Source organism: Microcaecilia unicolor, chromosome 14, assembly GCF_901765095.1.
Source record: "Microcaecilia unicolor chromosome 14, aMicUni1.1, whole genome shotgun sequence".
Lineage (NCBI taxonomy): Eukaryota > Metazoa > Chordata > Amphibia > Gymnophiona > Siphonopidae > Microcaecilia > Microcaecilia unicolor.
The window spans coordinates 35,860,673-35,874,097 of NC_044044.1; the positions used below are offsets into that span (position 1 = coordinate 35,860,673).

Below are 13,425 nucleotides of genomic sequence, written 5' to 3' on the forward strand. Positions count from 1 at the left end.
CATACTAATTCTCAACCCCCCCCCCAGCACCACCTCTCTCCCTCATTCTAATTCTCAACCCCCCCCCCAGCACCACCTCTCTCCCTCATACTAATTCTCAACCCCCCCCCAGCCCCTCTCCCTCACTCTAGTTCTCAGCCCCCTCCCTGTGGCACCTCTAATTCTAACACCCCTTGTGGCACTTCTCCCTCATTCTAATTGTCAAAGCCCAAATTTTCCAGTGCGAGTGCAACAGACGCAGCAGCTGCACCTCTGGGCTCTTGGCCTTCTACTCCACCTCCCCTCCTCCCACTTTCCCCCCTCACGCGTTTGTCTTTCCCGCCTTTTCCCTTCAACCAATGGTTGACATCGTCCTCTCTGACGCAACTTCCTCTTTTCGGGGACGCGCCGGAAGTTGCGTCAGAGAGAGCGAGGCGCCGCCGTAGTAAGTACCAAATACCAGCAGCAGCCAAGAGAGAGAGAGAGAAGGGGGCGTCGGGGCCGGTGTGAAGGTAGGAAAGAGAAGCCTGGGAGTGGGAGGGAGGGACGTCGCTGCTTCTCCTCCATCACCAATCGGACACCGCTGGGGCCACGTCCCTCCTCCTCAACACTTGTAAAGCGCTACCAGGGTTACGCAGCGCTGTACAAAGGACAGTCCCTGCTCTAAGGAGCTTACAATCTAATTATAACTATCACCAGTCTTCCCTTCCCAGCACTGCTGAAACCAGTTACCCCCCCCCCCCCACAGATTATTACACAGACCCCCAACATGTTTTCTTTTCCCACCTCCCAGCACTGCTCAGACCAGTTCTCCCCCCCCCCCCCAGGTTATTACATAGACCCCCAACATGTCTTCTTTTCCCACCTTCCAGCACTGCTCAGACCACCCCCCCCCCAGTATGTCCTCCCTTCCCAGCACTGCTGAAACCAGTTACCCTCCCCCACAGATTATTACACAGACCCCCAACATGTTTTCCTTTCCCCCCCCCCCCCACTGCTCAGACCAGTTCTCCCCCCCCCCCCCCAGGTTATTACACACACCCCCAACATGTTTTCCTTTCCCCCCTCCCAGCACTGCTCAGACCAGTTCTCCCCCCCCCCCCGGGTTATTACACAGACCCCCAACATGTTTTCCTTTCCCACCTCCCAGCATTGCTGAGACCAGTTACACATTGTCCCCCATCATTACCCAGACCCCAGCACATCTTCCTTTCTCACCAGCCCCCCAGTATGTCCTGCCTTCCCAGCACTGCTGAAACCAGTTCCCCCCCCCCCCCCCCCCAAGTTATTACACAGACCTCCAACATGTCTTCCTTTCCCACCTCCCAGCATTGCTGAGACCAGTTCTCCCCCCCCGGGTTATTACACAGACCCCAACATGTCTTCTTTTCCCACCTCCCAGCATTGCTGAGACCAGTTCTCCCCCCCCCCCCCAGGTTATTACATAGACCCCCAACATGTTTTCCTTTCCCACCTCCCAGCACTGCTCAGACCAGTTCTCCCCCCCCCCCCCCCCCGGGTTATTACACAGACCCCCAACATGTTTTCTTTTCCCACCTCCCAGCACTGCTCAGACCAGTTCTCCCCCCCCCCAGGTTATTACATAGACCCCCAACATGTCTTCTTTTCCCACCTCCCAGCATTGCTGAGACTAGTTACCCCTCCCAGTACATCTTCCTTTCCCACCTTCCAGCACTGCTCAGACCCCCCCCCCCCCCCAGTATGTCCTCCCTTCCCAGCACTGCTGAAACCAGTTACCCTCCCCCACAGATTATTACACAGACCCCCAACATGTTTTCCTTTCCCACCTCCCAGCACTGCTCAGACCAGTTCTCCCCCCCCCCCCCCCAGGTTATTACACACACCCCCAACATGTTTTCCTTTCCCACCTCCCAGCACTGCTCAGACCAGTTCTCCCCCCCCCCCGGGTTATTACACAGACCCCCAACATGTTTTCCTTTCCCACCTCCCAGCATTGCTGAGACCAGTTACACATTGTCCCCCATCATTACCCAGACCCCAGCACATCTTCCTTTCTCACCAGCCCCCCAGTATGTCCTGCCTTCCCAGCACTGCTGAGACCAGTTACCCCCCCCCCCCCCCCCCCACCCTGATTATTACACATTTTTCTGCTGCAGTGGTTGTGGCATAAAGACTGAGTTTGTATATTCCAAATGTTATATTGAACTTTTTATCATTATAATATAACACTTTTTTTATGATGTACCACCTTTACTACAAGCCACTAAACTTCTGTGTGAAATTCTCTGTGTAGCAGAGTTCCAGTTGTAAAAATATGTTTACCAAAATGTCCTTCTTTGGATTGGGAATTGATTTTTGGACAGAAAATGGAGAGTAGGTTAAATGACCATTTATCTCAATGGATTAGTGGAAGTTTGCAGGAACCTGTACTAGGACTGGTACAATTTATTGTATTTATAAACGAACTGGAAATTGGAATGAGTGAGGTGATTAAATTAGCAGATGACACAAAAACTATTCAAAGTTGTCAAAACACCGGTAGATTGTGAAAAATTGCAGAAAGACCTTAGGAATCTGGACATCCATGTGGCAGATGAACTTTAATGTGGACAAATGCAAAGTAATGCACATTGAAAAGAATAATCCGAATCATAGTTACCTGCTGTTAGGCTCCACCTTAGGATTCAGCACTCAACAAAATGAGCTAAGTGCCATTGTAGACAATATGCCAAAATCTTTTTGCTAGTGTGCGACGGCAGCCAAAAAGCAAACAGGATGCTAGGAATTATTAAGAAGGGGATGCAAAATAAGACCAAGAATATTATTATGCCTCTGTATCGTTCCGTGGTGCGACCTCACCTTCAGTATTGCATTCAATTCTTGTCGCTGTATCTCAGATAATAGTGGAATTAGAAAAGGTTCAAAGAAGAGCAACCAAAATGACAAAGGGGATGGAACTCCTCCCATATGAAGAAAACCTAAAGAAGTTAGGGCTTACATAAGTAATGCCACACTGGGAAAAGACCAAGGGTCCATCGAGCCCAGCATCCTGTCCACGACAGCGGCCAATCCAGGCCAAGGACACCTGGCAAGCTTCCCAAACGTACAAACATTCTATACATGTTATTCCTCGAATTGTGGATTTTTCCCAAGTCCGTTTAGTAGTGGTTTATGGACTTGTCCTTTAGGAAACCGCCCAACCCCTTTTTAAACTCTGCTAAGCTAACCGCCTTCATCACTTTCTCCGGCAACGAATTCCAGAGTTTAATTACAAGTTGGGTGAAGAAAAATTTTCTCCGATTTGTTTTAAATTTACTACACTGTAGTTTCATCGCATGCCCCCTAGTCCTAGTATTTTTGGAAAGCGTAAACAGATGCTTCACATCCACCTGTTCCACTCCACTCATTATTTTATATACCTCTATCATGTCTCCCCTCAGCCGTCTGTTCTCCAAGCTGAAAAGCCCTAGCCTCCTTAGTCTTTCTTCATAGGGAAGTTGTCCCATCCCCACTATCATTTTAGTCGCCCTTCGCTGCACCTTTTCCAATTCTACTATATCTTTCTTGAGATGCAGCGACCAGAATTGAACACAATACTCAAGGTGCGGTCGCACCATGGAGCGATATAACGGCATTATAACATCCTCACACCTGTTTTCCATACCTTTCCTAATAATACCCAACATTCTATTTGCTTTCCGAGCCGCAGCAGCACACTGAGCAGAAGGTTTCAGTGTATTATCGACGACGACACCCAGATCCCTTTCTTGGTCCGTAACTCCTAACGTGGAACCTTGCATGACGTAGCTATAATTCGGGTTCTTTTTTTCCCATATGCATCACCTTGCACTTGGAAAAGAAAGGGCTGGTGGGGGGGGGGGGGGGGTAAGATTGAGGTCTTTAAAATCTTGAATGATGTAGAACGGGTAAAGTGAATCCATTTTTCCTTATTTCAAAAAGTACAAAGACCAGGGGACACTCAATGAAATTACATGGAAAATACTTATAAAACAAATATGAGAAAATATTTTTTAACTCAAAGAACAGTAAATCTCTGGAACTTGTTGCTGGAGGATGTGGTAACAGCAGTTACCATATTTGGGTTTAAAAAAATTTTGGACAAGTTCCTGGAGGAAAAGTCCATAGTCTGTTATTGAGATGGATATGGGGAAGCCACTGCTTGCCCGGGACTGGTAGCATGAAATGTTGCTACTAATTAGGTTTTTGCCAGGTACTTGTGACCTAGATTGGCCACTGTTGGAAACAGGATACTGGGCTAGATAGACCATTGGTCTGACCCAGTATGGCTATTCTTACGTTCTTATGCTCCAGATAATTGCCTATTGTGGGCAATGGAGTGGAGGAGGAGCCTAATGGTTAGTGCATTGGGCTTTGATCCTGGCAACCTGGGATCAATGTTTCTTCACTCAACGTGTAATTAAACTCTGGAATTTATTGCCAGAGAATGTAGTAAAGGCTGTTAGCTTAACAGGGTTTAAAAAAGGAAAAGTCCATAGACCATTATTAAATTGACTTGGAGAAAATCCACTGGTTATTTCTGCGATAAGTAGCATAAAATGTATTGAATTTTTTTGGGATCTTGCCAGGCATTTGTGACCTGGATTGGCCACTGTTGGAAAGAGGATGCTGGGCTTGATGGACCTTTGGTCTGCTGTCCTAGTGTGTCAATGCTTATGTACTTATGTACCTTGGGCAAGTCACTTAACCCTCCATTGCCCCAGGTACAAAAGCTTATGTTTTGAGCCTTCTAGGGACAGAGAAAGTACCTGCATATAATGTGCACAGTGCTGCGTACATCTAGTAGCACTACAGAAATGATTAGTAGTTGTAGTAATGCTTAGTTTCCTCCATGTTTAATACCCAGTTGCTTTCATCTTTGGGCCTGTGTTGGACCTCAGTTAACCTGTCTTATTATTATTATTATTAGCATTTGTAAAGCGCTACCAGACGCATGCAGCGCTGAACACCTGACACAGAGAGAGACAGTTCCTGCTTAAAAGAGCTTACAATCTAAAAAATACAGACAGACAAGACAATTCTCTTTTGATAACCGAGATTGGATAGCAGAGCCGGTAGTGGGAGGCGGGGCTGGAGGTTGGGAGGCGGGGATAGTGCTGGGCAGACTTATACGGTCTGAGCCAGTGGTGGGAGGTGGGACTGCAGGTTGGGAGGCAGGGATAGTGCTGGGCAGACTTATACGGTCTGTGCCAGAGCCGGTGGTTGGGAGGCGGGGCTGGTGGTTGGGAGGCGGGGATAGTGCTGGGCAGCCTTATACGGTCAGTGCCAGAGCCGGTGGTGGGAGGCGGGGATAGTGCTGGGCATACTTATACGGTCTGTGCCAGAGCTGGTGGTGGGAGGCGGGGATAGTGCTGGGCAGACTTATACGGTCTGTGCCAGAGCTGGTGGTTGGGAGGCGGGGCTGGTGGTTGGGAGGTGGGGATAGTGCTGGGCAGACTTATATGGTCTGTGCCAGAGCTGGTGGTTGGGAGGCGGGGATAGTGCTGGGCAGACTTATACGGTCTGTGCCAGAGCTGGTGGTGGGAGGCGGGACTGGTAGTTGGGAGGCGGGGATAATGCTGGGCAGACTTATAGGGTCTGTGCCAGAGCTGGTGGTTGGGAGGCGGGGCTGGTGGTTGGGAGGCGGGGATAGTGCTGGGCAGACTTATACGGTCTGTGCCAGAGCTGGTGGTTGGGAGGCGGGGATAGTGCTGGGCAGACTTATAGGGTCTGTGCCAGAGCTGGTGGTTGGGAGGCAGGGATAGTGCTGGGCAGACTTATACGGTCTGTGCCAGAGCCGGTGGTTGGGAGGCGGGGCTGGTGGTTGGGAGGCGGGGATAGTGCTGGGCAGCCTTATACGGTCAGTGCCAGAGCCGGTGGTGGGAGGCGGGGATAGTGCTGGGCATACTTATACGGTCTGTGCCAGAGCTGGTGGTGGGAGGCGGGGATAGTGCTGGGCAGACTTATACGGTCTGTGCCAGAGCTGGTGGTTGGGAGGCGGGGCTGGTGGTTGGGAGGTGGGGATAGTGCTGGGCAGACTTATATGGTCTGTGCCAGAGCTGGTGGTTGGGAGGCGGGGATAGTGCTGGGCATACTTATACGGTCTGTGCCAGAGCTGGTGGTGGGAGGCGGGGATAGTGCTGGGCAGACTTATACGGTCTGTGCCAGAGCTGGTGGTTGGGAGGCGGGGCTGGTGGTTGGGAGGTGGGGATAGTGCTGGGCAGACTTATATGGTCTGTGCCAGAGCTGGTGGTTGGGAGGCGGGGATAGTGCTGGGCAGACTTATACGGTCTGTGCCAGAGCTGGTGGTGGGAGGCGGGACTGGTAGTTGGGAGGCGGGGATAATGCTGGGCAGACTTATAGGGTCTGTGCCAGAGCTGGTGGTTGGGAGGCGGGGCTGGTGGTTGGGAGGCGGGGATAGTGCTGGGCAGACTTATACGGTCTGTGCCAGAGCTGGTGGTTGGGAGGCGGGGATAGTGCTGGGCAGACTTATAGGGTCTGTGCCAGAGCTGGTGGTGGGAGGCGAGGATAGTGCTGGGCAGACTTATACAGTCTGTGCACTGAAGAGGACAGTACAAATAAAAAAGTAGCACATATGAATTTATCTTCTTGGGCAGACTGGATGGACCGTGCAGGTCTTTTTCTGCCGTCATCTACTATGTTACTATGATAACTTCAAATCCACTTCTAGTCTCCTTCCTACTGATTTGTTATGCATATTTACAACTTTTCTCACTATATTTGTCCATTGCTCCAAAGTTACTCCGAAGACTTTTCTGAGTCTCTCGTTGATGAATGTTGGCCCCTCCCAACTGTCACAAAGGGTTTAGTAGGTCAGTACTATGAAAGCTGTAAAAAAAAAAAAACAGCAGACCCTGATATGCAGAAGGCTGTTAAACTTTGGATAGCAGATTTTGGATTATCTTTTGAGAACAAGTATTTACTTCAGTATGGCAACTACATGCATTAATAGAGGAAAAGACTTCAGACTCCCGGTCACAGCTGTTTATATTCAATTTTGAACTAGCTGACCGCTCTGCTCTGCGTGTCTGACCTTCAGTACACGCTGGCGAGAATCTTCATCAGTCATAAAAACCTCTAGCTCATTAACACATTTATTTGTTATGCAACTATTGCTCAAATAGTACTTAGCTGTGGTTTGTGCTAGGGCAAATTTAACTAGTCCAAGCCCAACGGCGAGCTCCCGCTTCGCTCGTAGCTTCTAACGGAGCCGGACAGAGTAGCCCTTCTTCGCACCTACAACCATATAACAAATAAACATTAAATCAGTTGTCATCTGAAAAAAGTAAATGTGAGTTTTTCCATTTACTTTTTTCAGATGACAACTGATTTAATGTTTATTTGTTATATGGTTGTAGGTGCGAAGAAGGGCTACTCTGTCCGGCTCCGTTAGAAGCTACGAGCGAAGCGGGAGCTCGCCGTTGGGCTTGGACTAGTTAAATTTGCCCTAGCACAAACCACAGCTAAGTACTATTTGAGCAATAGTTGCATAACAAATAAATGTGTTAATGAGCTAGAGGTTTTTATGACTGATGAAGATTCTCGCCAGCGTGTACTGAAGGTCAGACACGCAGAGCAGAGCGGTCAGCTAGTTCAAAATTGAATATAAACAGCTGTGACCGGGAGTCTGAAGTCTTTTCCTCTATTAATGCATGTAGTTGCCATACTGAAGTAAATACTTGTTCTCATTTAATATATTGTAGTAGTACATTGTAAGAATAAGTACCAAAGAGATTGTTGGATTATCTTTTGAGCAATTTGGCACTGGGGTCGCAACTCATGGTGTGTATTTTCAGGAGCTACATTATAAATTTTTACTGCATATGTACATCCAAAGCCCGTAAGATGGGTCTCCTGTCAGATGAGACCTGTTTTAAATATGGAGCACCAGATGCGTCTTACAGACATTGTATTTGGAATTGTCCAGAAATCTACCAGTTTTGATGTGATGTATGGCCTTCCTGGCTAGATTGCATAATAGTTACTCCCAGACATAGTTGATGATGTCACAGATATTGTGGCGTTCAGTCGTATTTCTGGCTTATTTTTGCATGAAGCCTCACTGATTGGAAAGCATTGTCTTCTCTTGCAATGAATCCATTTTGAACCGCCTACAAGTTATTACATATGGAGAGAGACTCGGTAGATTCAAGGAGCAGCAAAACAAAGACATTTCTCCATATGTTGGCTTCATATGTCAGTGCTTTACCTTTGCGGGTATGATCAGTCATCTTGAACACCTTAACCATGTAACCTGTGTAAATTTAGGTTATGAGTAAGATTTTGTGTCTTTTGTTACCTTTTCTCTTTTATACAGAGGGTCTGGGTTGAGAAGGGTGGGGGGGGGGAGTTCTGGAAGGGGGGGAAGGAGAAACTTTTTCTTCACCCAATGCATAATTAAACTCTGGAATTCGTTGCCGGAGAACGTGGTGAAGGCGGTTAGCTTAAAAAGGGGTTGGACGGTTTCCTAAAGAACAAGTCCATAAACCACTACTAAATGGACTTGGGAAAAATCCACAATTCCAGGAATAACATGTATAGAATGTTTGTACGTTTGGGAAGCTTGCCAGGTGCCCTTGGCCTGGATTGGCCGCTGCAGTGGACAGGATGCTGGGCTCGATGGACCCTTGGTCTTTTCCCAGTGTGGCATTACTTATGTACTTAAATGCCTATATATTGGGAAGGCCTATCTGGGGCTGGTGATGGAAATGCTTCGGATAAGTAGGTTTTGTTTTGGAGTGGAGGAGTCGGTCACTTCACCTCTAATGCCTTTGATAGGGGCACATTGCCTAGAGCTACCAGCGAAAAGGTGTGAGCTAACCTAAATATTTCAATTCTGTCTCAGAGCACACAGTCCCCTTCTCTCTCCTTTTTCATTCGATTCAATGGGCAGTGGAGAACAGGCACTGAGGGAGCAAAAGGAGCTCCAGGGGTTTGCTGGAGAGAGGTTTCTGTGCTTGCAAGAAGGTGAAGACAAGTTTAAGGTGGTGAGCGAAGAAAGTCACCCTATTCCGGGATTAACACTGATTCCCAGATCATTTCTGGGCGTAGTATCCATTACAGAGTTCTTTGTGTCAGTCTGAGGTCACTGTAACTCTTTCCACATCTGCTGTTCCAAGTTCAGAGTGCAGCACAGTGACAAAAAATGGAAATAGTAGTGTATGAATAAGCTTACTTGCTTTTAATTCCTCGTGCAGCCTAGGCATTCTGTTTTTACAGTGGCTGATGTACTGTTTGCTTTCTGTGTTCCTTTGCTCTCATCATCTTTCTGTCTAGCTCTTGTTAATTGCAACAGGAGCTGCTTATTGTTGCCTTGGGACTCTCTCAAACCCACCTACTTAGATAAACAATCCCCCTACGCCCCCCACTCAGTTCTTCTCCATCCTTTATTCCTTCCTTCTCTGACCCTTTCTTATGCATCCTCTTACCATTCTTCCTTCCTTCCTTCTTTCTTTCTGTCTCCTACACCCATCCCACCTCATCTTTCTTCCTGTGCCAGCCCCAGATTCCCAGCCACTATTGTTAATAATATGTAATTTATCTTTAAAATCAAGTGTGGTTCTGGAAGATTGGAGGGTAGCCCATGTAACGCCGATATTTAAAAAAAAAAAGGTTCCAGAGGGGATCCTGGAAATTATAGACCGGTGAGCCTGACGTCGGTGCCGGGCAAAATGGTAGAGACTATTACAAAGAACAAAATTACAGAGCATATTCAAAAGCATGGATTAATGAGACAAATGTCAACATGGATTTATTGAAGGGAAATCTTGCCTCACCAATCTCTTACATTTCTTTGAAGGAGTGAACAAACATGTGGATAAAGGGGAGCCGGTCCATATTGTGTATCTGGATTTTCAAAAGGCATTTGACAAAGTACCTCATGAAAGACTCCAGAAGAAATTGGAGAGTCATGGGATAGGAGGTAGTGTCCTATTGTGGATTAAAAACTGGCGAAAGGATAGAAAACAGAGAGTAGGGTTAAATGGTCAGTACTCTCAATGGAAAAGGGTTGTTAGTGGAGTTCCCTAGGAGTCTGTGCTGGGACCGCTGCTTTTTAACATATTTATAAATGACCTAGAGATGGGAGTAACTAGTGAGGTAATTAAATTTGCTGATGACACAAAGTTATTCAAAGTTGTTAAATCGCGAGAGGATTGTGAAAAATTACAAGAGGACCATACGAGACTGGGAGACTGGGCATCTAAATGGCAGATGACATTTAATGTGAGTAACATAGTAACATAGTAGGTGACGGCAGAAAAAGACCTGTACGGTCCATCCAGTCTGCCCAACAAGATAAACTCATAAGCGCTACTTTTTAGGTATACCTGACTTTGATTTGTATCTACCATTTTCAGGGCACAGACCGTAGAATTCTGCCCAGCGGCGGCTAAGAAAGCAAATAGAATGTTAGGTATTAGGAAAGAAATGGAAAACAAAAGTGAGGACGTTATAATGCCTTTGTATCGGTCCGTGGTGCGACTGCACCTCGAATATTGTGTTCAATTCTGTTCACCGCATCTCAAAAAAGATATAGTGGAATTAGAAGAGGGGTGCAGAGAAGGGCGACTTCCTTATGGGAGATGGGACGACTTCCTTATGAGGAAAGGCTGAAGCGTCGAGGGCTCTTCAGCTTGGAGAAAAGACGGCTGAGGGGAGATATGAGTGGAGTGGAACGGGTAGACGTTAATCGTTTGTTTACTCTTTCCAAAAATACTAGGACTAGGGGGCATGCAATGAAGCTACAAAGTAGTAAATTTAATACGAATCGGAGAAGATGTTTCTTCACTCAACGTGTAATTAAACTCTGGAATTCGTTGCCAGAGAATATGGTAAAGGCGGTTAGCTTAGCGAGGTTTAAAAAAGGTCTGGACTGCTTCCTAAAGGAAAAGTCCATAAACCATTATTAAATTGACTTAGTTCTGGGATAAGCAGCATAAAATGTATTGAACTGGATTGGCCACTGTTGGAAACAGGATGCTGGGCTTGATGGACCTTTGGTCTGTCCCATTCTTGCAGAGTTTACTCAAGTTTTGTAATGTTATGAGAACCCTTGCTTCCTCTGCTCTGCCTTCTGCTACTGGGGCTACCTACCCATTGGTGACTCGCTTCCTTGCTTTTGAGGCACCTCCTCCCTCTGGCCATTTACTTCCTGCTTGTGGAGCTTCTTGTCCAGGATTACCTTTTCCCAGTTTCCTTTTTCTTTTCTCCTATACAGGATATCCCATGGGACAGACTCGAAGCACGTGGACCCCATGGAGCTGGGTATGAAGAAGTGCCTCCCAGGTAAAATAATCGTTTCTATTTATCATCCTGTTGGCAGATTTTGAAGTGAGAGGCAGCCCCCATCTCCCCCAGCCGTCTTTGGAGGGGGAAGGAGGGAAAGTAATGTGAGAGAGCTGATTGAGCAGTCCCTGCCTTCCTCCAGCTGTTGGAAGGGAGGAGGAGGAGGAGGTTTAGTCCTCTGCGTCTGCTGGCAGTCTCTGAGGAGGGGCTTAGTGGGCATTCCATGTCCCCCTCCCCTTTCTTAACTTGCTTTGTGGAGGGCAAAGAGTGGGCTGCTGAACAGTTCTCACTCCCTCCCCGGCTGGTTTTGTGTTTGTGTGTGGGGGGGGGGGGTTACAGGAATGTAACTTGCTGTAATTCTGTGCCACCCCTTTCTAGCTAGCTTGTGGGGTGCTTAAGAGGAGAGGGCTGAGCAGAAGTCCAGTTTCCTTAGCTGGCATTTGGGAAGGGGGAGGGGAGCTCAGTGTAGTCCCTGCCTCTCAGCCCCTGAGAAGGGAAGGAGAGTCTGGATAAGGTTGCTGTGGTGAATGTGCTGCCCTGCCATTGGCTCCTGTTCTTCAGTCCCTGTCCTCTTGCAGGTTTGTTCTGCAGCCCCAGCTCCCTTGCTTTAGACTTGCAGATTGCTTGTTTTGACAGAGAGAAGGGAGGGGTTGCATCCCAGTGGCTGAGCTCTCCGGTCAGTGCAAAGCCACTCTTTGTTCCACCATTCCACCTTGTCCCTTGATCAGAAGATGTATGAAGTAGGATGACAGCCAGAGCTGAACCTGAGCCACAGTCCTTGACTCTCTTTTGAAAACATGACCATCTCCAAGTGGAAATGGAAAACAGCATTTGGGAAGTGGATGTGGAGGCAAATTGTGTGGGTGACAGGTAAAGAATGGGGAACCATTTAAGGTCAAGGTTTTAATCTCTTACTTTTGGGAGGATAGAGGTGTGTGTGGGCCAGACTTTCACCCTGCAGCCTCTGGGTGCTCTTCACCTTGTGATAGGACACCAGGATCCCTCTTCCTGTTCAGAAACAGCTGTATTTTCTTTTTTTTAGCACAGATGCTTTTGTGATTTCTGTTCATTTAGTGGTAGCCTCGTTTTCACTCTCGTATATATTTTTTTCCTCTGATTTGCACATGGCCTGTTTTTTTTTTTGTGGTGTTTCTAATGTGAATGGAAAATACAGTTCTATTCACTCTGTTTCAGGATATTTGTGTGAAAACTATAGAAAATGTAAAATCAGAATGTGATAGCGCAGTGCACTGGGTGAAAACTGTTTTCTAAAGATGGCTGGGTCAGCAACACTGTTATTAACACAGGTCTTGGTCTGGGTACTGTCCTTTTCTATACTGCAATTTGAGATCCTTTCTTCCTTAAAATTACTGGAATGTAAACTGCTTGATTTCTTTACAAAGTAGCACTATATAAAATTAATAAACGACACTGAAGTGCTCCAGATCTAGTGTAGGCTGTGATTAGAATTCATTTCCCAGTTCCAGGCATTGACGGATGACATTACCCCTTGGAGTTTGCTTCTTTATTAAAAGAAAATCAGATTTGTTTTGTTTTTCTTTAAATTTATGTGTCACTTAGTGTGTGGCCAAAAATACATACAAAAACTTCCCTTATTTGTACAAAATTGATTCAAATATACACAAACATATAATTCAAATAATATTCATATAAATACTCCATCGTGTCAGGTAATAATTGAAGGACAATTGTCTACTGAATGTAATTTTTATGATTCAACGATTTTTATTGATGACAAGTCAAAAAGTACAAATCCACCTTAACAGCGGCATCAATGCAATTTTACAGAACTCAGTGGAGCAACAGTTCAAGAATACAGCATTACGTACAGTCATCAAATTTTTATATAACTTTTATCCCCTCCCCCCTTTTTTCTTTTACCGTGCTCTATGTTTAACTTTTAATATTTCAACGATTGTTATTGATGAGATCACATGGTAGACAATTCTATATCAATCAATATAAATCTAATAACAAATAATTCTGTCATATATTAATGAACCTAAAACTTCTATCATCCAATTCCCCCCCAAACTTTCCACCCCTTCCTTTCCTTCTTTCCTACTTAAGTATTCATGAATGTGTTCCTGTACAATTACAAGTCAATTGCATAACCAA

The 13,425-nt window shown here is 46.4% G+C and overlaps 1 protein-coding gene across 1 annotated transcript in view; it reads left to right on the forward strand.

Annotated features, from left to right (window-relative positions):
- Positions 1-424: 424 nt before the first annotated feature.
- Positions 425-13,425, forward strand: part of ATP8B2 (ATPase phospholipid transporting 8B2) — a 49,860-nt gene continuing 36,859 nt past the window's right edge. Inside the window, 2 exon segments of the mRNA XM_030187269.1 lie at positions 425-491; positions 11,219-11,286. Coding sequence (XP_030043129.1) covers positions 11,256-11,286 — 31 coding nt within the window. The 5' untranslated portion in view covers positions 425-491; positions 11,219-11,255.